The sequence below is a fragment of the Simochromis diagramma genome, unplaced genomic scaffold (genome assembly GCF_900408965.1).
Source record: "Simochromis diagramma unplaced genomic scaffold, fSimDia1.1 OVJJ01000590.1, whole genome shotgun sequence".
Lineage (NCBI taxonomy): Eukaryota > Metazoa > Chordata > Actinopteri > Cichliformes > Cichlidae > Simochromis > Simochromis diagramma.
Genome location: NW_024387057.1, coordinates 1,246,432 through 1,272,167, shown reverse-complemented (window position 1 = coordinate 1,272,167; position 25,736 = coordinate 1,246,432). Strand labels below are relative to the sequence as shown.

Sequence of the window (25,736 nt, the reverse complement as noted above, 5' to 3'; positions counted from 1 at the left end):
TGGCTCCTTACAATTAAAACATTAATTAGTCGTTATAATAAAGTGAAAAGATGTAACTTATTCAACAACTTAGAGATTTATTGAGTCGGAGTCACTGTTGTACATTTCAGAATCAAAGAGACAAACATGGTACGAATGTACATTAAATTCACCTGTGAAAATGTTGAAATAGCACAAATAAATTAATGTTTGTGTTACATACTTTACAAAAATAAATATATATAGATGCAGATATATAAATGTGCATATGCTTAGTAATCACAACTTAAGCCTGAAGACAGGCTGAGGAATTAAATGCATTTATATTTTGTGATGAGAACGAGAGCTGTGCTGCTCCTTCTTCTTAATACACACATGTTGTAACAGCACTAAACATGCAAAGTGCATCATGATGATTCTGGCACTGCAGCCGATGCTGTCGTTGTATAAGGGCTGACTGTCGTATTTTTCATCTGATTCCTGTGAAAACAACATATCAGAGAGATGAGGCTGGGTTGCAAAAAAAAATCACAACTTTTAAAGCTTTAACAACAAAATCAACCAACTTTTTTGTCTTATTTACTTTCTGAATAAAAAAAGGATCTTGATTTGGAAAAAACTGCTTCTGTAAAACCATCAGTATTTTTAATCACTGATGTGCAGAGCCTCGCTCTGATGCTCCCAAAGTGACTGTTGATGTTTCTGTTTTAACTTCACTGACTTTCTCTCTAACATTTAACTCCCATTAAGTTGAACACCAGTGAATGAAAGAAAAAACATCTGTGTGACTTACAGTTTTTCTAGCAGCATTATGGTGAATTTAGACTCAGGATCGAGACACCGTTCACTCCCATCCTTCAGTGTGACTCTGTAACATGTAAAGAAAGCTTTGATTTAAAACCACTTTATAAACAATCCTTATTAATGACTGAGCTCTTATTAATAATGTGCTCCTGTCACTGTGGGCACTTACATGACTTCTCTCCTGTTGCAGTATTGACGAGGCTCATCCACCTTAACTTCAGTGATGGGACCTCTTACAGACTTACTGGTCTTCAAACACCGGCACCTTGGAATAACTGGAAAAGGTAGAAAGTAATAATTAATGTTAAACTGCTGCAGTTTCATATTTTACTTAAACATAAATACATTTAAATAGATTTGTTTTCATAATTCAGCTCCACTCAAGATGCACAAATACACCAACTTTTTCCATAATCTGATAAAACACACTTACTTAATGAAGTGCAAAGGGCCATGCAGGCCAGGAGAACGATGCACTGGATGGCAACACTTGTCTTCATCTTAAAGCTTTTCAAGTATTGAGTGAAGGATCTACTGAAGGCTCAGTCTTCAACTGATTTGTTCTTCTCAGATATGAAGGATCTCTGCTGCTGTGCGTCTCCTTCACTTCTCGAGCTGCCTGAGTGTGCAGGGCTGTGAGGTTCATCATCTCTGAACTCCTTATATACACTCACAGCTACGTGGACCCCGGCCAAGGATGTCTTCCTAAGAAGTGGCTGAAAAAAATACTTTCCGATGTCTGTCCTCCCACAGTAGAAATCCTGCTGTCGCAATCCTTTGGCATTTGAACTTTATACGTTCACTTACTCGCAAAGATTTCCTGTGCCACTGGTTGATGTTGAGACCTGCCTGCCTTCAGGTGTCGTTTGTATCTGTTGAAATTGACGTCACAGTTCACTTGTTTTGGACTCACTCCAATCACTCACATGTGGGTTTTGCTGATAAAGGATATTTTGTATCTCTGATCTACTTACAGAGTCTTTATATGATCAGTCTAATATTAATAATTTAGACAGCTCAAATTATGATATGATATGATTTGCCTAATATTTTACTCTTTCTGATGCACTCTGCTTAAAGTTTACTTACACTTCTCTTTATGATAAAAGTGTTTGAACACTTTCTAATAAATAAAATAAATAAATAAAATGATAAAAAGAAAGAAAATGGGAAGTTCCTTTAAACACAGCTGAAAAGATCATTTTCTATTCATTGTTTGCAGATGTGCATGTATATCATTGCATTTAGTAAATGCAGTAAATCTGTCAATGAGTAAATCTGTAAGGGTGTGGGAATGCAAGAAAAAACGTCTCCATCACTTTTAAAAATACTGAAATTCTCAGATTAATAAGGTCACCAATCACAGCAGAAACCAAGGCAGACTTCGTCATTAAGAATGTTTCACACTTGCTTCTCCACTCCTTCAACGTGCTTCCACTGGACAGGTATATTCAGGTATTTTGACAGATACCTTGCATGAAGACATGTAGCCTATTTGGACGCCTCTGAAATGTATGAAATAGTAGCAGTAGCAATGTAGTAAAGGGACTGGTGCTGGTGTGTGTGCTTATTACAACTCAGTCTTTTTTTTGTGAAGAGGGGAGCGAGTTCAGCCTCTTGTCAGTCTGGTGGGTGAGGCTGTTTCTCCTTCAGTTTCCTGCCCTCAGCGAGAAAACACCAGACGATGTTGTGTGAATGATATGGGAAGTCAGTCACAGTCAGCTAGTCCATGGGCTAGATGGGTTTTAGATCTAATCTTATTCTTGTGATGAAATCAGTGTGAGTCATGCTCAATTCCAGCACTTGCAGACATCAGCAGCTACACTGGAAATAATAACAAGTCCCTATGTGTTTGTCTTATCCGTCTACTGTGTTGTGACAGACATCAGCATTACTGTGGTGAATATCAGTTTTGCACATTTGGATTTGCGTATTACGCACCAGTCTACCGTTGTTTACAGCGCAGTCTCCTGCTGTTGTTTTTAAATGACTTCCTACAAGAAAATCTAATTTCTGCTGTTCAATACCAGAGAAGTGTAAACTTTTTAAAATTCTGAGAAATTGCAAAACCCTTGGCTGTGTCTCTAATAAAACCTCTGTGACTTTGCTCTGCTTCACTTCGGCAGCATCAGGTAATGTTCATATGTTGGTTCATGGTTTTCTTCCGTTTTTGATACTGCAGAGTATTTTTAAGGTTAACTGCTATAAAAAGACAAGCCAAGAAATTTCCTTCATGTTTTTCTGTGTTTCATCCTCTGTTACTTTGACAGAATGGCATCTGCTGTGATGTTTACACCTCTGGTGAAGTCTCACAACTGTCAGTACTGATAAATGAAGAATTACAACATTTCTGTCTGAATCAAAATTGAATCGTAATGGAATCGGTTCTAGGAATCCCAGCCCAATTGGTTATGCTGCAAGAGGTCTAGGCTGCTGGGTGCTTTCTATGATGCACTGAGTGCTACTTCTTCACTTTTTATTGTATTTAATCACTAGTTATTATTAGTCTGTGGCTCTCTTTCACAGCGTGTCTTTGTCCTGTCTTCCTCCTCTGAGCCTGCTTCTGTCAGAGGTTTCTTTCTGTTAAAAGGGAGTTTTTCCTTCCCACTGTCACCAAGTACTTGCTCATAGGTGGTTATCTGATTGTTGGAGTTTTCTCTTTACCCTTACATTACAATATAAAGCATTTTGTTGCCAATGTTTTTGGTGCTGGTAAATAAAATTGAATTGAATAAATTTTCTAGTATTTTATTAATCTGTCACTGGGCACTAACTAGCCTAAAAATGTATCCTTTCAGTGTAACTCTGCAGCTGAGAAACGCAGCTTTTCACTTCAGTAGCCTATATCAACATATTTGCATGTGACCCTCGAGGATGGTGCCGTAAAGTATCCAAGTAGAGCTTCCAGTTAAAGTTCAGCATCTGTGCAACATTTTCAGAACCAAATATCCAGATGTCGACATTTACTTCAGGAGATTTTCACCACAAAGTGATCGTTTAAATGGTTTTAGTGATGTCTTTACTGTACATGTGATGACCACTGGTTTTCTAGATTTCTATTTTCTGTCTATTGCTAACTAAAATATATTTTGGGTGAAATATAATCTTAATAAAATGTATCAACACATAACTGATTGGAGAGTTTGTATTTTAGATTTAAACCTTGACCGAGGGTCCCCCTGTAAAGGTCTCATTCACTCCTGGCAGAAACCCACGACAGGCTCAGCTCCCAGTTCCCAAAACCTCAGATAACTTTTTCACATCTGAAGTTTGGAAATGTGTTATTATTATTATTATTCCCATGTTTAACTACTTACAGGAAGCAGTGACTTAAACACAAAATCAAGGCTAATAAATTTAGTCTTGGCACAAAACAGTTTTCACCAGCTAAATGTGAAAGAGTGATGTTTTATCCCCTCACTTCTTACAAGATTAATGGTTATGTCTTCAGAACCCGACACACCTTTTCATGCAGGATTCAGATTCAGTGATCTCGAGTTCATGATGAAGCTGTTTGAGTCACACATGTGTATCATGTTCTTGCATCGTGTTTAGTTTAAGCTAAATTTTTAAAGCAAACTGCAAAATTATCATGGTAAACAGTTCACAGTGTTGACACTGAACACTGACGATCAAGCCTCATTTTTAGAGAGCAAAATGTTCTTAAAATCTCAGAATTGGTTGTTTTAGATATGAAAGAGGAGATTGTGTCACTATGTGCAAGGTTAAGGACCCAGATACTGGACTCAAAGGCAAGAAAGTGAAGCAAACAGAAAACAACCTTTATTTCAGTCACTGAGAATCCAAAAATATACACGTTATAAAAATAATCCAGAACAGACCAACGATGAAATGAAATAAAACACAAAACACAAAGGCTGCACTCGAGGGAAGGAAAACAGAGGGGTGAACTATGAAGCGAGCTCAAGTGGATCTCTCATATCAGCTGGTTTGGAGAGCTTTGGTTTAAAATCAGCTGGAGGAACCACTCTTGATGATAAATGCATTAAAAAAAAGATTAAAAAATCCCAAATACTTAAACATGTATCCAGTCCAACAGCTGAACAATGTTCACTGTTTACTGTTTCCATGTCCATCCCTTTATGACCACAGTGTATACATCTTCTGATGGCTACTTCCTGCAGTATAATGAACCATATCTCACAACTCAAGCTGGTGTCCTGAACATGACAGTGAGATGACTGCATGTAAATGACCTCCAGAGTCACCAGATTTCAGTCCCATCAACCACGGTGGGATGTGGTGGACAAATCTGCACCGGATCTCGGCTGCTCCTTCTTCTCATTGAGTGATGCCTGGTTTCTTTTGTGTAACAGTAATAAACATGCAAAGTGCATCATAATGAGTTTGACACTGTGGCTGATGATGTGGTTGTTTGGGGGCTGACGGTCGTCTTATGCTGACTTTTCTTCTGCCTCCTGTGAAGACAACAAATCACAGACGTGAGACCTTGAAGCTCCAGTGATAGTGAACAGATTCATAACTCATAACACTCAAGCAGTGATTTCTCTCTTAACTTCTTCACCTTCTAAATTATGAGAATGACGATCCTGAATTTTACTAGCAAAAACACGATAAAGACATTCAATTATTGTAGCTTGTTAATTGTTCATTGTGGAATTAAAGAAATTATTTTATGGCTACAATATATTCTGCATCATTAATGATATAATCTATAGTATTGATACTGCATTAAGATGTTTATTAAAAACGATCAGATTTGTCCTGTGACCCAGAAGCAGTTTTCATCCTGAGCTTTGAACTATTACTCTAAAACCATCAGTATTTTTAATCACTGATGTGCAGAGCCTCGCACGATGCTCCAAAGTGACTGTTGATGTTCCTGTTTTAACTTCACTGACTTCCTGTCTAACATTTAACTCACACTAAGTTGAACACCAGTGAATGAAAGAAAAAACATCTCTTTGACTTACAGTGTTTTCAGTAGTTCTTTATGGTGAATTTAGACTGAGGATCGAGACACCGTTCACTCCCATCCTTCAGTGTGACTCTGTAACATGTAAAGAAAGCTTTGATATAAAAACACTTTATAAACAATCCTTATTAATGACTGAGCTCTTATTAATAATGTGCTCCTGTCACTGTGGGCACTTACATGACTTCTCTCCTGTTGCAGTATGGACGAGGCTCATGAACCTTAACTTCAGTGATGGGACCTTTTACAAACTTACTGGTCTTCAAACACCGGCACCTTGGAATAACTGGAAAACATAGAAAGTAATAATTAATGTTAAACTGCTGCAGTTTCATATTTTACTTAAACATAAATATATTTAGATTGATTCGTTTTCATAATTCAGCTCCTCTCAAGATGCACAGATACACCAAAGTTTTCCATAGAAACACACTTACCATGTGAAGTGCAAAGGGCCATGCAGGCCAGGAGAACGATGCACTGGATGGCAACACTTGTCTTCATCTTTTAAAGCTTTTCAAGTATTGAGTGGAGGATCTACTGAAGGCTCAGTCTTCAACTGATCTCTGCTGCTGTGCGTCTCCTTCACTTCTCGAGCTGCCTGAGTGTGCAGGACTGTGAGGTTCATCATCTCTGAACTCCTTATATACACTCACAGCTGGGTGGACTCTGGCCAAGGATTTCTTCCTAAGAAGTGGCTGCAAAAAATCTGTTTCCTGTCCTCTCACAGTAGAAATCCAGTGGCTGTGTTGTACTTTCAATTCCTGTTAACAGCTCCTCATTGCGTCACATTTGAGATTACAAATATTCAATTCCAAGGAAAGTTGTTCAAACGTGACCTTCAGCGAGACCATACAGCTGTGTTGCAGTGGACCTTGAAGGCTGGAGGGACAGGTTGTCAAGATCTTCCTTTATCTGGGCTCTGGGACTTAATACCATCTGTACTTCACATGCAGAGTTGGTCTACAAGAAGACCAAACAGTGTATATTTCTAAAGTTCAGTCTCTCAGGCTGGAAGTTGTAATGAATCCTATGTGCAAGTTCACTAAGGAAGATCTGTAATCAGTGATCTGCCTGCTTTCCTGGGTGTTCGGCTGCTAGTCTGTCCTTTACAACGCATCCACTTTACCACACTGCTGACATCACAGCTCTAGTACAATCATCTTCTTGACCAACTTCTTCGAGTCAATCAGCCCCCGTTCAGCGTCCTTTATATCTCAGCTCTCTTGTGTTATTCTGCCTTTCTGACTCTCATTCACTCAGCCCACCTACTTCCCATCTCTCTCTTCATGCTGGTCACTCAGAGCTCCATCCAAGCCTCCTTCTTCACCACCTGCGTCTAGACTAATTCCTGTCAGTGCTGAGGTTTTGTTCTTGTATGATGGGTTCATGTTTGGGACCTGAATTACCTGCTGAAGGAGGGCTGTGGAATTCAAATAAAAGCTCTGGATATTTTGAGTAACTTTCCAGCACTATTGCTGGCTTGGAGCCAACAGTACTACTCTGGAGTTCATGTGAGTAATGACGAGTAACACCGGCAACTGGCTCAAAACCAGCTATACTGACAGCATTGACCTCTGTTATCTCAAGAGCAGAGTGAGATACAGTGGGGCAAAAAAGTATTTAGTCAGCCACCGATTGTGCAAGTTCCCCCACTTAAAATGATGACAGAGGTCAGTAATTTGCACCAGAGGTACACTTCAACTGTGAGAGACAGAATGTGAAAAAAAAAATCCATGAATCCACATGGTAGGATTTGTAAAGAATTTATTCGTAAATTAGGGTGGAAAATAAGTATTTGGTCACCTCAAACAAGGAAAATCTCTGGCTCTCACAGACCTGTAACGTCTTCTGTAAGACGCTTTTCTGTCCCCCACTCGTTACCTGTATGAATGGCACCTGTTTGAACTCATCATCTGTATAAAAGACACCTGTCCACAGCCTCAAACAGTCAGACTCCAAACTCCGCCATGGCCAAGACCAAAGAGCTTTCGAAGGACACCAGGAAAAGTATTGTAGACCTGCACCAGACTGGGAAGAGTGAATCTACAATAGGCAAGCAGCTTGGTGTGAAAAAATCAACTGTGGGAGCAATCATCAGAAAATGGAAGACATACAAGACCACTGATAATCTCCCTCGATCTGGGGCTCCACGCAAGATCTCATCCCGTGGGGTCAAAATGATCATGAGAACGGTGAGCAAAGATCCCAGAACCACACGAGGGGACCTGGTGAATGACCTGCAGAGAGCTGGGACCAAAGTAACAAAGGTCACCATCAGTAACACACTACAACGGCAGGGAATCAAATCCCGCAGTGCCAGACGTGTTCCGCTGCTGAAGCCAGTGCATGTCCAGGCCCGTCTGAAGTTTGCCAGAGAGCACATGGATGATACAGCAGAGGATTGGGAGAATGTCATGTGGTCAGATGAAACCAAAGTAGAACTTTTTGGTATAAACTCAACTCGTCGTGTTTGGAGGAAGAAGAATACTGAGTTGCATCCCAAGAACACCATACCTACTGTGAAGCATGGGGGTGGAAACATCATGCTATGGGGCTGTTTTTCTGCCAAGGGACAGGACGACTGATCCGTGTTAAGGACAGAATGAATGGGGCCATGTATCGTGAGATTTTGAGCCAAAACCTCCTTCCATCAGTGAGAACTTTGAAGATGAAACGAGGCTGGGTCTTCCAACATGACAATGATCCAAAACACACCGCCCGGGCAACAAAGGAGTGGCTCCGTAAGAAGCATTTGAAAGTCCTGGAGTGGCCTAGCCAGTCTCCAGACCTCAACCCCATAGAAAATCTGTGGCGGGAGTTGGAAGTCTGTGTTGCTCGGTGACAGCCCCAAAACATCACTGCTCTCGAGAAGATCTGCATGGAGGAATGGGCCAAAATACCAGCTACTGTGTGTGCAAACCTGGTAAAGACCTATAGTAAACGTTTGACCTCTGTTATTGCCAACAAAGGTTATGTTACAAAGTATTGAGTTGTATTTTTGTTATTGACCAAATACTTATTTTCCACCCTGATTTACGAATAAACTCTTTACAAATCCTACCATGTGGATTCATGGATTTTTTTTTTCACATTCTGTCTCTCACAGTTGAAGTGTACCTCTGGTGCAAATTACTGACCTCTGTCATCATTTTAGGTGGGGGAACTTGCACAATCGGTGGCTGACTAAATACTTTTTTACCCCACTGTATTTCCCTTCTGGCAGACACCCAGCACATTCCTCTGCAATCACACAGCTAACCATGCAGGTCGAGTCTTTATACAGTCACTGTTTGGCAGAGGTAAGTGAACAGTATTGAAACTATATGATAATGTTTTTTGTTGTTTTGTTTTGTTTTAATTTGGCCCTCTTCCGAGATAATAAACACAAACTATTCAGTTAGACAAAAAGTACATTCATCTTGTCTGCAGAAAAAGCTGACGCCATCTTTTAGGCGTTAGTTCAAAAATTTTACTTCCTTTTAGTGAGGAATGGCAGTTCTGCAGATATGGGATGAAAGTGTTTCATCATATGCAAAATAAACAATGAGTTACAAGAGGGCCTGAAAAAGTTACAACAGAAAACAAAGTTCAAAGGAATTTTACAAAAATGCACACAAAATGGTCAAACTCTGGAGCTGCATATGCTTAACCACAACAAGTCCACTCAGAAATGCCATCCATTCATTATCCTCCACTTAATGTTGTCAGGGTTGCAGGCGGGGTGGGGTGGTTGGAGCCTATCCCAGAAATGCTTCACTACAAATGAGATTGCACAATTTAAACGTGATCATATTTTGTTTTGCAAAGTGTGTAAGTGTATAAAGCTTTTTAAAAAAACAAGAAAGTCTGTGAAATGGTTGCATTAGTTGCATAAAACAGTCATAATTTAGATATTTCAGGTTTATCATCTTTTTAGTTGCAGTCCAGGAATTATAAAGGGGACTTCTTTGTAAACTTTTATTTACAGATTTCTTCCCACACAACCACTTCTGTGGTTTACAGAGAAAGGGCAGAAAAAGAAGAAATTTCCAGTGAGCAGGAGTTCTGATGCCAGAAAACGACCAGAGTGCTTCAAGCTGATATGAAGGAAACAGGAAGTCCAAAGCAAGAGTGGGCTCAGTACTAGAGAGGTGTACCTAATAAAATGGCCAGTGAGTGTCCTACATAACGCTGATCTTGATCTCTAATTTGTACAAATTACAGAAGAAAGAAACTTTTTCCTTTTTAAGCATATCTGTGTTTTTACACATGCTTACATCCGATCTGCTGTCTTGATCTACTGTGAGCGATGCTGTAACACATCACCGCTCATGAATCAATCTCTTTCACAGCTCAGAGATAAAAGCAAAGCAGTTTAATGACTTGGAACCTTTTTTTCTTTCAGTTGATGCTCATAGTTTGAAGTGAAACCAGGTTTAATGCCAAACATATTGATATTTAGATTCGGCCTCTCCTTTTGTTTTGTTTGTTTTTGTTCTCTTTTTGCTGACTGTGTCTAAAGTGGTGGTAAACTGGTGAGTTGTTAGTTATAATAAAGTGAAAAGATGTAATTTTTTTTAACAAACGCCAGATTTATTATTTATTTTGAGGAACTTTTCAGCATTAAAAATAAACATGGTACATAAACATGCTGTAACCACAAAAGTTCACTTCTTTAATTGTTTACAAACCCTTTAATAATAGATAAATTACACATTAACCTATAACCACTGCTCACATTTATCACACACATCACGTCTGCATGTGCACTGAATAAGAGCACTGCTGTCTGACACAAAACTCAAAAAACATACTTTTAAAATAAAATATATGCTTATTAATCAGAAATTCAATCAGAAGACAGGCTGAATGATAAGATTTCCAACGCCCGTCCCTGATTGTCTCCGGAAAAAAATGACTGAGAACTTGGATAATAAATATTTTACATCTGATATTAAATCTGTTTACAACTTGCTGTCAGTTGTAGCTGTCACTGTTTACTTTGCATTTATATTTTGTGATGAGAACCCGAGCTGTGCTGCTCCTTCTTGATCGACACATGTTGTACCAGCGCTAAACATGCAAAGTGGATCATGATGATTCTGGCACTGCGGCTGGTGATGTGGTTGTTGGAGGGCTGATGGTCGTATTTTTCATCTGATTCCTGCAAAGACAACGTATCACAGAGATGAGACCTTGAAGCTCCAGTGGTAGTGAAGAGATCAAGTCATGCATTTTTACCCTGAGCTTTAAACTGCTGCTCTACAACCATCAGTAAAACCATCAGTGTTGTGTTACCATACTGGAGCAACTCTAACCCACACAATTTCCTTAGGGTTTAATAAAGTATGCTGATTCTGATTTTTAATCACTGATGTGCAGAGCCTCGCACGATGCTCCAAAGTGAGTTGATGTTTCTGTTTTAACTTCACTGACTTTCTCTCTAACATTTAACTCACATTAAGTTGAACACCAGCGAATGAAAGAAAAAAAACATCTGTGTGACTTACAGTTTTTCTAGCAGCATTATGGTGAATTTAGACTGAGGATCGAGACACCGTTCACTCCCATCCTTCAGTGTGACTCTGTAACATGTAAAGAAAGCTTTGATTTAAAACCACTTTATAAACAATCCTTATTAATGACTGAGCTCTTATTAATAATGTGCTCCTGTCACTGTGGGCACTTACATGACTTCTCTCCTGTTGCAGTATGGACGAGGCTCATCCACCTTGAGTTGAGCGATGAGAGCGATCTTTACAGAGTTACTGGTGTTCAAACACCGGCACCTTGGAATAACTGGAAAACATAGAAAGTGATAATTAATGTTAAACTGCTGCAGTTTCATATTTTACTTAAACATAAATATATCTAAATTGATTTGTTAGCATAACTTAGCTCCTCTCGAACTGCACAAATACACCAAAGTTTTCCATAATCTGATGAAACACACTTACCATATGAAGTGCAAAGGGCCATGCAGGCCAGGAGAACGATGCACTGGATGGCAACACTTGTCTTCATCTTAAAGCTTTTAAATGATTGAGTGGAGGATCTACTGAAGGCTCAGTCTTCAACTGATTTGTTCTTCTCAGATATGAAGGATCTCTGCTGCTGTGCGTCTCCTTCACTTCTCGAGCTGCCTGAGTGTGCAGGGCTGTGAGGTTCATCATCTCTGAACTCCTTATATACACTCACAGGTACGTGGACCCCGGCCAAGGATGTCTTCCTAAGAAGTCGCTGAATAACAAAAATGTTTTTTTGATTTGCGTTCTCCCAGACTGTAAATCCTGCTGTCGCAATTCTTTGGCATTTAAACTTTCTACGTTCACCTAATTGTAAGGACTTTGTCTGTGACTTCTTTATGTTGAGACATGCCTGCCTTCAGGTGTCGCTTGTATTCGCTGAAACTGACGTCAGATTTCCCTTTTCATGTTTGAACTAACTCCAGTCACTAATGTGTGAGTCTTGAGAATAAATGAACTTCTATGTTGCTGAGCTACTTCCAGAGAAGTGAAATCTCTTTCAACGATCAGTCTAACATCAACAATTTGGACAGCAGAAGCGCTGATGCCTAATCTTTTACTCTTTCTGTTGCACTCTCCTCAAAGTTTGCTTACAGTTCTCCTTACGATAAACAGCATTTGTCTTTTCCTGAGATTTACAGTAAATAAAAAGAAAGGGAACGTTAGAGCATAACATGTCCTCCTTAGAACTCTACTAAAAAGGCATTTTTTTCATCCATTCTTTGGAGATGTGCTTGTGTATCTTTGCATAAACACAGTAAATCTGCACTGTGTTTCTATCCTTTTGAAATCAGCGTGTTTGTAAGCAGAGTGTGCACTTTCATCATTGTAAGGATGTGATGTACTGAGTCCCCAGAGGAATATGCCTTATCTAAATATTATTTCTTTCTAAACATATTGACATAATATTTTCTTGGGGGTGAGGGGGCTCCAATCCAATGGTGAGCAATGAATTTTTCCAATGGGCCACATAAGAAACTGGGCCTTTTGTGAAGTCTGGCATTCTTCCTGGTCAGATTTGGACACCCATAGGTTGTAAAACCTGCCAGTGTATCCCATTGCAGGTTAAGCCTTAGCTAAGCATGGAGTTACCTTCAAGAACAAATCACTTCCTACTGTAGTCCCTATCACTGACTGGCACTACTGCCAGTTCCTTCATAGTCTTTTGTTATTCCTCATACAAAGACGAGTAACTGGGCTGTGATGCAGACATCCAGAGCAAAGGCATCATTGTCTGATTTGTTTCCCGCTGAATCTCCAGAGCTCATTCTCAAATCCTGCTTTTGTCAGGGCACATTAGCACAGGAGAGTCCACCAAACACACTTTGATGACCTTTTTGCAGTTTTATGGAAAATCACAAGGTTGACTGCTCCATCCCTCCGTCTTTATATGGACTCTGCTCTAATGCAGATGCCTTTGTTGAATCGCATGGCCTCAGAATGGTAGTCTGATCATTAACACATATTCGGTGACCCTCTTTAACACCTGAATTGTGGGATCCAAATAAAGATTCTGGTGAAAATACTGCTGGATATCTTGCATCACAGCTGGCTTTCAGTCAGCAGTACTCTGGAACTGCTATTGTGGCTCAGATAAAACTAAGAATTGGATCAACACCAAGTGTTGCAACTGTAACCTCTTTCTTGCTTTCTTACTAGTGAAAAGTGAGCTTTGTCATGCCTGTCACCCCCACACTGCATTCCTCTTTAGTAATCCAAGTAAACCATAAAGATTGTCTGTGATTTGCAACGATAAAGGTTTTCCCGGTAACCGGCATACTTGAAGTGCAGAGGGTTATAACTAATGTCAACCTAAAGACACATTATCTTTAACTCATACTTTGCTGTGCTGTGTTTCCTCTGGTTCTCTGGTCTTACCACTCTATCTCAGGCTGAAACGATAATAATGTTTTAGTTTGTGCTATGTTGATGAAGCATAATGCTACTGGTGAACATTCTCAGTTAGATCATTGATATAATTTATGATATTTTCAGATATTTTATAATTGAACAAACTTGTCCAGAAAGTCATTGTTTGGATGACAGTTAAGCTAAAAATATCTTCCCTGTGACTGATCCAAACAAGCCCCAACCTTCAGAGTGGTGATCCCTTTTTGCCTTGTATATTTTTCTTTTTCTACTCTCCTTTTGTTAGTATCAAGCCTAAAATCCTTGTAGGAACATAAAGAAGATTTCCAGGGATTATTTTCCCCATACCAGCTTTTTCACGTGGGTCAGTCATATTGCACCACACTTAATTCCAGCACTTAGACACAAAGGCAGCTACATTGGAAATAGTCCATGTCTGTCTGCCTGTGCTTGTTAGACATTTATGTGATGAACATCAATTTGGCTCACTTGCATTTGTTAACAAGTGCTTTTATATCAAAGCCCTTCAATCCAAAAAAATACTGTTTTTTTCTTTCTTTGGAGCTGTAATCCTGTCATTTTTACAGGCTGAAATTTCCTAGGAATAATCATGAACGTGTATGTGCATGAAAGAGAGAGAGAGTGTAAGACAAAGTGAAGCATGTTCGGACTCACTCTGAAGCATCATGTGATCAAGCTGTACAAAGTCACGTTCATCTTTACGTTGGACTATAAGCTATTTGGTTTGTTTGTTTTTTTGTCTTGTGTGTGTGTGTGTGTGTGTGTGTGTGTGTGTGTGTGTGTGTGTGTGTGTGTGTGTGTGTGTGTGTGTGTGTGTGTGTGTGTGTGTGTGTACAGTAAAAGAGAACATACTGCAGCAGTCATTTGTTGTCTTTGAGTGCCTACTAGTGTCGTTTAAACTTGCCTGCAATAAATATGTTTGAGCAGACTGTGCATGATAAAACACAAATGGTAAATGGCCTGCATTTGTATAGCGCTTTTCTAGTCCCTAAGGACCCCAAAGCGCTTCACACTACATTCAGTCATTCACCCATTCACACACACTGGTGATGGCAAGCTACATTGTAGCCACAGCTGCCCTGGGGCGCACTGACAGAGGCAAGGCTGCCGGACACTGGCGCCACCGGGCCCTCTGACCAGTGTAATAGTTGTCTTTTGACAGCTGTGGTTTCTCTGGATGCTCTGTACCACAGTGTTGGTAGTTCCAGGCTGCTCCATGATGCTGTCTTTAGACGCCGTGTTTCTTCTTTGTTTTCACAGATTTCACACTTGTAATTCATCCACCAACTATACACTCTATTGAACAGTTACCAGTGAACCAGTGAAGACAAAAATCCACCCATTTTATTTTCAAAATAAGTGGACGCAAACATCTGCAGACTTTCTAACAGTGTATGCATCATCACTCTCCCTTTTGTGTAGATGCATAATGCGTTGCCTTGCCTTGCCATTAAAATGTAAAGTTTATTCTTGATGTAATACGCTGACTCTGAAGGAAGGCCCTAAAAAGGAAGTGAAAGTTGAAACCTCTGGTAGATTCCAAGGAAGAGGAGGTGAGATTAGGACAGAAGGAATTTCATATGAGAAAGCACATGTTTAACCAGTATCCATCTAATTGAGTGTAGCATTAACAACACACACTTTACATTTCTGAAATCTCCAGCAGCTTAAGAAGTGAAGAATAAACTTATGATCATGACTGTCATTCATTCTCAACATTCACCATACAGTGGGGCAAAAAAGTATTTAGTCAGCCACCGATTGTGCAAGTTCCCCCACTTAAAATGATGACAGAGGTCAGTAATTTGCACCAGAGGTACACTTCAACTGTGAGAGACAGAATGTGAAAAAAAAATCCATGAATTCACATGGTAGGATTTGTAAAGAATTTATTCGTAAATCAGGGTGGAAAATAAGTATTTGGTCACCTCAAACAAGGAAAATCTCTGGCTCTCACAGACCTGTAACGTCTTCTGTAAGAAGCTTTTCTGTCCCCCACTCGTTACCTGTATGAATGGCACCTGTTTGAACTCATCATCTGTATAAAAGACACCTGTCCACAGCCTCAAACAGTCAGACTCCAAACTCTGCCATGGCAAAGACCAAAGAGCTCTCGAAGGACACCAGGAAAAGTATTGTAGACCTGCACCAGACTGGGAAGAGTGAATCTACAATAGGCAAGCAGCTTGGTGTGAAAAAATCAACTGTGGGAGCAATCATCAGAAAATGGAAGACATACAAGACCACTGATAATCTCCCTCGATCTGGGGCTCCACGCAAGATCTCATCCCGTGGGGTCAAAATGATCATGAGAACGGTGAGCAAAGATCCCAGAACCACACGGGGGGACCTGGTGAATGACCTGCAGAGAGCTGGGACCAAAGTAACAAAGGTCACCATCAGTAACACACTACAACGGCAGGGAATCAAATCCCGCAGTGCCAGACGTGTTCCGCTGCTGAAGCCAGTGCATGTCCAGGCCCGTCTGAAGTTTGCCAGAGAGCACATGGATGATACAGCAGAGGATTGGGAGAATGTCATGTGGTCAGATGAAACCAAAGTAGAACTTTTTGGTATAAACTCAACTCGTCGTGTTTGGAGGAAGAAGAATACTGAGTTGCATCCCAAGAACACCATACCTACTGTGAAGCATGGGGGTGGAAACATCATGCTATGGGGCTGTTTTTCTGCCAAGGGGACAGGACGACTGATCCGTGTTAAGGACAGAATGAATGGGGCCATGTATCGTGAGATTTTGAGCCAAAACCTCCTTCCATCAGTGAGAACTTTGAAGATCAAACGAGGCTGGGTCTTCCAACATGACAATGATCCAAAACACACCGCCCGGGCAACAAAGGAGTGGCTCCGTAAGAAGCATTTGAAAGTCCTGGAGTGGCCTAGCCAGTCTCCAGACCTCAACCCCATAGAAAATCTGTGGCGGGAGTTGAAAGTCCGTGTTGCTCGGCGACAGCCCCAAAACATCACTGCTCTCGAGAAGATCTGCATGGAGGAATGGGCCAAAATACCAGCTACTGTGTGTGCAAACCTGGTAAAGACCTATAGTAAACGTTTGACCTCTGTTATTGCCAACAAAGGTTATGTTACAAAGTATTGAGTTGTATTTTTGTTATTGACCAAATACTTATTTTCCACCCTGATTTACGAATAAATTCTTTACAAATCCTACCATGTGGATTCATGGATTTTTTTTTCACATTCTGTCTCTCACAGTTGAAGTGTACCTCTGGTGCAAATTACTGACCTCTGTCATCATTTTAGGTGGGGGAACTTGCACAATCGGTGGCTGACTAAATACTTTTTTGCCCCACTGTATGCTCACATTGGTTACTGCTATAATTTTGAGACACTCACATAGCATAGTCCAGACCTTCCCAAAGTGTGGGGCCCGCCCCCTGGAGGGGGGGGCGCAGAGCCATTGCACGGGGGCGGTATGAAAAGGAAAAAACAAAACAAAAAAAACCCAAAGCTTGGACACTGCTAAAACGGGGCGCCTCCACAAACACAAATCAGGAGATGAAGCATCGCTGAGCCAAAGACTAGAAAATATGGTGAAGCATATCTTCCCTTTGGCTTCACCTGCACAAGTGCCAAGGTAGGTCTCCCCTGTAGAATTGGTTTCCCTTCGTCGGGAGCATGGGCTGGGTTCTTCAAATCACGGACAAACAGTATCCCACATTCTTGATTTTTAGTTCACAAACACTTGTTGTAATGACTAACTACTCCTGACATTTTGGAGATGTTAGCTCTTTATACAGTAAAGTTACAGCGGGATACATCAGGCTGATCCTGCAACAATTTGCTCCCCTGTACAAATCACGGACAAACAGCATCCAACAGTTGTTTATGTTTTTGAACCCATTTTGCAGAGGGATTGAAAAATGTATTGATAGCAATGTTGAATATTATTACACAGGAAAAAAAAACAACTACACGTAAAATAATCACACCGTGACGCCTCTGCCTTTGTAAATGGAGGGACAGTAACTGCGTGTGTATATGTAAGCGTGTAAAACCTGAAGATTGTAAGATTAACAGTATTTTGTCTCTATCTGCCATTCTGCAATTCATCTCATGTAAACAATAACGTGGCGCACAGCTGACGTGAAAAAAGGCACATCCCTTTGATGTTGCGTGACCAACTCTGTATTCCTCGTCCACACGGAAACACAAAAAAGGAGTTTTAAAAAATCTCGGTGATTCGAAACATCGTTTACGTGTGGACGAAACAGCTGCGTTTTCAAAAATACCCGTGTAGGTGTGGATGTAGCATAAAAGAGTTAGTAGTTTATTTCCTTACTACCTGTCATTTATTGCAGATTACTTGTATTTGCTTAATTGTTTACTAAATGATTGAGGTGTGAAATAAACCGCAGTGGAGCAAAGTATGGGTGTGTGTGGTTGGAGGATGTGTTCGTGCGTGCATGTGCGCGCGCGTAAGGGGGGCGCGAACATTTTTCTTGTAAAACAAAGAGGGGCGCAGCAAAAAAAGTTTGGGAACCACTGGCATAGTCCATGTTATAGTGTGTACACTGTTCACTATTACAGACTGTTCAGAGCACTCCACTCCACTACTGTAGATATAGTCATAGGCTCTGTAGCTCTGTTTACTACACACCTTACATCTGTATATATTTAGCAGATCTGTATAGTTGTTCATAGTACATCTGTATATCTGCCCGTCTATATAGCAATATAGAACATCTGTATGCTACACAGATCATCTGTATATCTGTACATATGTGTACAACAGTACATCTGTACATTTGTCTGTTGTTCATCTGTATGTTTGGTCTCTCTGTACATAATCTGTTTGTAACTACTCCATCATTTTTCTGCACTAAACTGTATATATCAGTATATCTGTACATCTGCCCATAGTACATCTGTATATTTGCTCTCTACATAACTTATCTGTAAATAATCTGCTGTTATTGCAATTACTACTCTTCCACTTCTGATTAGATGCAAACTGCATTTCGTTACCCTGTATTTATACATGTGTAATAACAATAAAGTTCAATCCTAATCCTAATCGCAATAACAGGGGGTGATCGTTCATATCTGTGGAGAGGAAATCAGTTTAGCATTTAACGGCTCGTTGACTCTCTAATTTCTACCACTACCATGCTTACTCTGTTACGTCGAACGTTAAAACTTCATGGCAAGTTGGGAGACATGAAATCACCTATTTGTGTGACAAATAAAAAAATCAACATGTTTATGATTTGTGCAAATAACTGTATACATTCTGTTTATTATCACACAGACAAGTTTTACAAGCCTATTAATCACAGTAGAGTTCATTGCGTTGGTGGATTAAAGGCTTCATTGTTCTCATTGTGCATCAGCAGAGTGTTTTTTTCTCTGTCATTAAAAAACTACAGGTGAAAAAAAAAAAGATTATATATCATAATCAACATCATATTAAGATGGTCGCAACTATGTTTTCGGTATCATTTCAAAATGAACAGAATTTTATGTGCATGGATAAGAAGACAAACTTTGAAATGCCCGTAAAGGTTAACATACGTCACGGGGTGTGTTCCAGAAAATGAAAGTAAAACATAAGAAAGGACAAAGAGTTTTTTTTGTCTCTGTAGGACATCTGTTGGTTTGTAGCGGTAATGTCAGCTTTTGAAGTTTTTATTTAGTAAGAATGTTTTTTTTTCCTGTTGTATAAAATGATTTTAAGTTGAACACCTGCGCTGAAGCAGTATCTTGGTCAGACTTGTTATGGATCATTTCCACTTTCTTTGCCTCTGTCATGACCTCTATTATGTGCTGTAACATTAATAAAAACTTCACCAAAGATAAAGTGCAAAGTGTAGCTTTTCATACAGGTCAAATAAATAATCTTATGCTATACTGACAAAATATTAAAGAAACATTTTTTAATTCAACACTCAAACGCTTCATGATTTTTGTTTCCACTGATGTGTGTTTGGATTAGAGTTGCATCATTTTTGTTCTCAACAAATCACCGAGAGTAAGTCAGTAAAGATTTCCAACTTAAATATTTCAAGCTCAGGAGTGTTCCCTTAATAGTTCTGATCTATAAATACACCTTTACAGGAAATGTCCCAGTTAGAGCTGATCAGCTGTCAGCGATCACACTGGGTGTGTTCATAATGAAAAACACCCTTTGTTGGTATGGTGAAGTGGAAATGCAAATCAAAGGTGAGAGCACTTTTCACTGTGGAGCTAGTTTGAAAGACATTGAAAGCTTCTCCAGATCAGGATTTGAAGCAAAATGGATGAATGTCTGCACCCAGTGTTCTTTGAAGCTGAGGAGCTCATAGACAGTAAGAAGGAGAAGATCAGGAGATACTTTCAGAAAAAAAGACATTCTGGGGGAGGTGACTGTGGAATGATAGAAAAGGTCGGAGATAAAACCTACCGGATCTGTTTTAAGGAAAAAGAAGGTAAGAAGCCCTGCTGGGTTCAAATGCATTACAAGTAGATTAGAGCCCAAATTTACAGTTTAGATATGTGCATTCCCATAACAGCTGAACTTTGTTTTTCTGATATACTTTAGATCAAGAGCATGTTTTGAGAAGAAACACACACACCATCAATTTTAATGGTCGAGATTTAAATATAACATTGAGTGAATCCTGTCCTAACCATGGATCTGCAAATCGGCCACAGGTACGTTTACACTTATTACTGCTTTTACTTTCTTATTGACAGGTGTTTGACAAAACCTAGTGATTAAAAATAAAACAACACTGGTTTTCTTTCGCAATACTACATTCTCAGGGGGCTGCTAAGTGAGTAGAGTACTAACACTTTGCCACACATTCAGTTTGCTTACTTGTCACGGGGCAAAAAATACCAAAATAACTGCAGAGAACTTCATGTGTAAGTCCCGCTTACTGTTAATGCGACACTTGTAACATTTACACTGTATTTATTCTGTGTGTGTGTCTGTGCATGCGTGTGTACTCTAGTTTGGGAGGTAACAGAAGTAAAGCATTGCTTTCCTTTGCAGTCAAAAATGTCAAAAGTTTAAATTCATTTCTATAAGCAGATATTGTTTGACTCTGAGCTTCAGTAACCTTTTGGTGTCTGAATAATGGCAAAACCTGCAAAACAGACCATAGCAAAGCAAACAAAGTCAAAGTCCAGTGATAATCTGGCCAAACTAGTTTTGAACACCTGAGCTTTGAAATGTTCTTCGGGTTACTCAGGCATGAAGCACTTTAATTAGATATGCATGTCTATGTGTTACTTAGGGTGAATGGTACTATTTCTATTTGCCTAAAATTATTTTTCCTTTGTAGACAGCAAAAGCAAAAGGTCTTGAGAAAAGTTTCTCCTTGAATATGTTCCTGCTGCATTACCTGAATGACAACATCAAAGCATTCAAAATTCTCCAGAAGCAGCTCTCTTCAGTCGGCTGCACGGTGGAGTTCAGTTTTGAGGAGGAGAAGGCTGTAGTTAAAGAGGACATGGGGAAGGGGTCGGGAGGATGCTCTGCAGAGAAAATGGAGCAACAGCTGGCTTGGGTCTTCTCCAGTCTCATCGACACCTACCTCTGCTATCATGTGGTCGAACCAAAACAGGTGCAAATGGTACTGCAGGACTCGGCCTTTAAGACAGATGATATCAAGGTTTACCCAGAGAGTGGCTATGCTGTGGTTGTGGGAGAGGTTAATGCTGTGAAGGAGAAGATTGCAATAATGGAAAAAAGCCTACCCACCATAAAAGAGCTGCCAATTGTAGAGAAATTGTTCAAGCTCGTAGAAGAAGAGTTCAATCAAGAAATGTTCGCTAACTATCCAGATGTTAAAGTCATCAGAGGTAGTGCCACAATCACTTTGGAGGGCCCTGACACAGATGTGCAGTCAGGAGCTGCAAAACTAGATGAACTGATTAAGAACATGAAGGAAAAAAGAGTCAAGTTCCCCACAGCTCTGCTAACCTTCATCAAAACCAGTGGAGCCATCTCCAAATACCAAGCTCGTTTCCAGCAGAGCCTCAGAAACCCTGTTTTCTTTGAGGTGGGTTCAGATCTGGTTCTGTCCAGTTTGTCCTCTGATGCTCTGAATGAGGCCGAGGCAGCAGTGATGAGAGAGCTCAAAGTGGAAATTATAGAACTGCAGGGAGCTGCAGCAGTACCTCCAGATTTAGACAGAGTGAGGGAAATCCTGATGAAAGCGAAGAAAGAAGCAAACATTAGTGAGCTAAGGGTGGATGTGAGCTTCATGTCAGGAGCCAGAGGAACTGCAATGACCAAAGTACAACTGGCGGGCTACAGTGAAGATGTTAACAAGCTCAATGAGGTCCTTCATGACTTCCAGATAAATAAGGTTACAACTGAAGAAGAGGTGAAACTGCCACATCCTGAACTGGTTGACTGCTTTGATAAAGTATTAGGCCTGATCAGTATGAAGGAGACTATGGTGACCTTAAAAGCCTCGCATGTTCCACATCCCTGTGTGCTTGTGAAGGGTCCTCGTTCTCTGGTTCAGAAAGTTCAGACAGACTTAGCCACGAGTCTAGCGCAGCTGTCAACTGATACAGTGATGTTAAATGAACCGGCGGTGCAGTGGTACTTCCAGGGAGATGGGAGACAAAACACAAAACTGGTGGAGAGATCCTGTCAGGTCCTCATCAGAGAAAAACAACATCTTCAAAGTACTGGAACTACATCAAATTTGTACTAAAGATCACAATACAACAACAACATGAGACAAATGTTAAACGTAATCTGCTCTTCTTCCTCTCAGCGCCCACGAGTGACCTTGCTGACATCACCATAACTCTGAAAGGCAGAGTTAAACTACAAGTGGTGTTTGGTGACATCACTAATGAGACTACAGATGCTGTGGTGAACACAACGGACTTCAGAGACTTTCAGACAGGTAAAGTACTGTTCAGGCAATTTAAAACTACATTTAGTTACGTTACATTTTTTTATTAGTACACTTCCATTGAAGATGCTGTTAATCATGAGTAAACACAAGCTACTCATTGCTGAACACCATCCAAGCACCATTAGTTACCCAGCTCCCATTGTGTATTAAAGAGGATATTGTAGGAGCGCTGGCTGGCCTTTACAGGCCATTAAAATTCTTATTAGACATTTTCCAACAATTTTATATAAATAATGGTTATTATTATTACTACTATTTATGTACAGATGGAGTGTGCAAAGACATCTTAAGAAAGGCTGGGCCTCAGGTTGAGACTGCACTGAAAAACGGTGAGAAGAATGATTCAGAGAAATATTTCCAAATTTGTATTTACATCATAAATAATTTCTAACAAATCTTATCAACTCATGCTGTCTTTATCGCATCCATGCAGGAAAAGTGAACAGTGAAGAGATTTTGGAAACACCGCCTGGCATGTTCCCTTGTAAAGCAATTTTACACGTGTGTGGAAAAAAAGATACAGCAGTCATTGAGCAACTGCTTCGTCGCATCATTCAACTTTGTGAGTCTTCTGGTTACAAGTCTTTAGCCGTTCCTGCCATCTGTGCTGGTGAGTAGTGTGGGAGTCATTAAAGATGCATAAAACAACAAAGTTAGTTATGGAGTTTTGTTTGAATGGTTGTCCAGGATCTGGTGGATTGGACCCCGATTCTGTGGCACATGCCATCCTCCAAGGGGTTAAGACTGCTGCCTCGTCCCATCCTCTCCAGCGTCTCACCAACATTCGCCTTGTACTCAACAAGCTCACTGTGTTCCTGGCATTTAAAAAGAAAGCAATGCAGATGTTTCCCTTTACTGTGATCAACTCAGGTAATGCAAAGTCAGCTTTTCTTTGATAATACCACTGTCCTTTTTTCGATCAGAGACTTCTTGATTTCATTTAAAGCTCACTTATTGTTGTTTTATCCACTTTACAGTGTCAACTCATGCCAATATCCAAGTAATGAACGAACCAAGGATCCCTCATATCAGCTCTACTGCCCAGCAGTCTGCTTTCTTGATTGTAGGCCTGTGTGGAAAAAATGTTGATGATGCCATTGCAATGCTCGGGAGAGTGTATCAACTCCTGCAGTCAACACAAACCCAGCAGGAGGAGAAAGGTTATTTTTGGAACTGTTTTTTAATGTAGGCTTGTTGGACAGGTAATTGGATTAAAAACGACAACCAGGTGATGCAAATGTTCCACAGATCTTTTTCTCCCTCTTCAGTTTCTTTTAATATAAATTTAAATCTATAGTGTCTCTAGGTGTAAGTTTATGATCCTAGAATTAGTTAGTATAACGACGTGTACTAATCTGGTGAGCTGCACTTTATTCTCCCCTCATAGGGAGAGAGTATGTAATCCATCATGTTTGTTTGTCTGTCTGTTTGTTAGCAGTCTAGCATCCACAGTTTTCAAGATATCAGTTTCGTGTGATGGTAGATAATAATAACAACTCAAGATGATTTAATTTTGGTGAAAATCGGGTCAAGGTCACACCAAAAGGGAAAATCTATTTTTTTTTCTTCAAACTTCACAACAATCTACTAGGCCTTGAGGGAAATGATGCACCACACTGCAATATATATATTCGTCATTGGGCACTTTGTTTGAGCTCTTCAAAACATTATGTTTTTAAAACAACACTATGCGACTTCAGAATGACACACACACACACACACACAATAATGACAGTACATTAATATATTCATTAGTATGTCATTTATAAATACAGATATGTTTATCCATTTGTTACTGTTACACCATGTACCACACTATCACTGCTGTACATGGTGTAACATGTACAGCTATCACTGCTAGTAATAATCATAGTAACAATAATATATCTGTATTTATGAATGCCATACAAAGGAAGAATAATTCTAGATAAATTATTAATTAAGCACTTATACCTTATTAATAAAGCTTAATAGTGTGATATTATTATTATTATTATTATTATTATTATTATTATAATAAGTGCTACCTATTGTTATGAGGGACAATTTCACTTTTTGTGTTTTTGTCTTGTTTAAAATTTTAGTTCCAATTGATGAATTGGCACTCAGATCTGTTCATTTCTGAATGTTCACTGTTTAATTAGGTTGTAGTCTTCATGTTAGTTCAATTGGTGTTTGAGTTTTTGAAACTTCTGCCATCCGTTCATATTTACTGTTACATATGTTAGGCTCCATTGTTAGAAAAAAAATGCATTATTCTAGCACTTGGAGATGAAAAACTATGCAAAATAAAAATTTAAAAAGTAATTTGTTTTTTAGTGTTTATTGAAAGATAATTATGGATTACATAAAATACTGGGCATTTTGACTAGAGACCGGCCCACCAGGTATTAAAGCCATAAAGCCTTTGAATGAAAACAAACACTGTTGTGACAGTGATGTACAGTCTTGTTGGTATATGTATGATTTCTATACATTTTATGTCAGATAAAAACTTTGTTCGCAAGATTCAGATAATTATTTAATAAAAGCTAGACATTTTAAATGAGAATAAGAAAGAAAAGTATTTCTTTGTGCCCCTCTCTCCCTGTTAATACCTGGCCCCCTGGCAACACTTTCCTAGACCCGTACACAGTACAAGTTATTGTAACTGACTGTAAAAAGTCAGCACAACGAAAATAAACTCCAGCTAAACTTGGTTTATATCTGACCCAGATAGACTGCAGGTCATAACTTCTTACCTGAAGTTCAGTTCACCTGACACTCGGACTGGCGGCCGCCTCGGGTCTCTCCTCCTCCTGCCTCCCCTTTCCCTCATTCACCTGTTGCCTCTGTGGAAGCCCCGCCATAGCCACCACCAAACAACTGAGTTATTTTTACACATCGGCCAGCATCTGGCTAATCCACCACCTCTCATTGTTCATGCCGTTACAAAAAAAAAAAAAAAAAAGTCATCAACCCACCGGGCAAATGCCCGGTATGCCCGATGGCCAGTCCAGCTATGTTAAAATGTAACCAAATCTGCAACTCCATACAGCAATGTTACGACTTGGATTATATTTTATAACTCATAACTCTTATGCTAGCTCCTCCCAGTAGCATACTGTCTGAAATATTCGACGGTTGCAACAATTTTTTCCTTGGTATTGTAGAATATTTAGCTGATTTAGAGTTTAGAAATGTGTTATCATAGAATGT

At 39.7% G+C, this 25,736-nt stretch overlaps 2 protein-coding genes across 9 annotated transcripts; one reads left to right on the top strand and one right to left on the bottom strand.

The window, feature by feature from the left end:
• Window positions 1-53: 53 nt before the first annotated feature.
• LOC120741956 (permeability factor 2-like) lies at window positions 54-12,135 on the bottom strand. Of its 8 annotated transcripts, none has more exons than XM_040045101.1 (5): window positions 6,178-6,769; window positions 953-1,058; window positions 773-847; window positions 409-459; window positions 54-174 (listed from the first exon to the last, which is right to left on the bottom strand). In XM_040045101.1, the coding sequence occupies exons 1-5, from the start codon at window positions 6,242-6,244 to the stop codon at window positions 78-80; spliced, it is 396 nt and encodes a 131-aa protein (XP_039901035.1). In that variant the 5' UTR covers window positions 6,245-6,769; the 3' UTR covers window positions 54-77. The 8 variants fall into 8 exon arrangements, 7 of the variants coding, with proteins under 7 accessions (XP_039901035.1, XP_039901036.1, XP_039901034.1 ...); XM_040045102.1 differs by lacking the exon at window positions 953-1,058 and adding an exon at window positions 5,921-6,026 and having other exon boundaries at window positions 6,178-6,563; XM_040045100.1 differs by lacking the exon at window positions 6,178-6,769 and adding an exon at window positions 1,217-1,471.
• A 7,591-nt stretch (window positions 12,136-19,726) lies between these two features.
• LOC120741911 (protein mono-ADP-ribosyltransferase PARP14-like) lies at window positions 19,727-24,475 on the top strand. Its single transcript, XM_040045021.1, has 8 exons — window positions 19,727-20,081; window positions 20,195-20,307; window positions 20,943-22,299; window positions 22,392-22,526; window positions 22,805-22,867; window positions 22,972-23,148; window positions 23,226-23,408; window positions 23,516-24,475. The coding sequence occupies exons 1-8, from the start codon at window positions 19,910-19,912 to the stop codon at window positions 23,725-23,727; spliced, it is 2,412 nt and encodes an 803-aa protein (XP_039900955.1). The 5' UTR covers window positions 19,727-19,909; the 3' UTR covers window positions 23,728-24,475.
• Window positions 24,476-25,736: the final 1,261 nt, after the last annotated feature.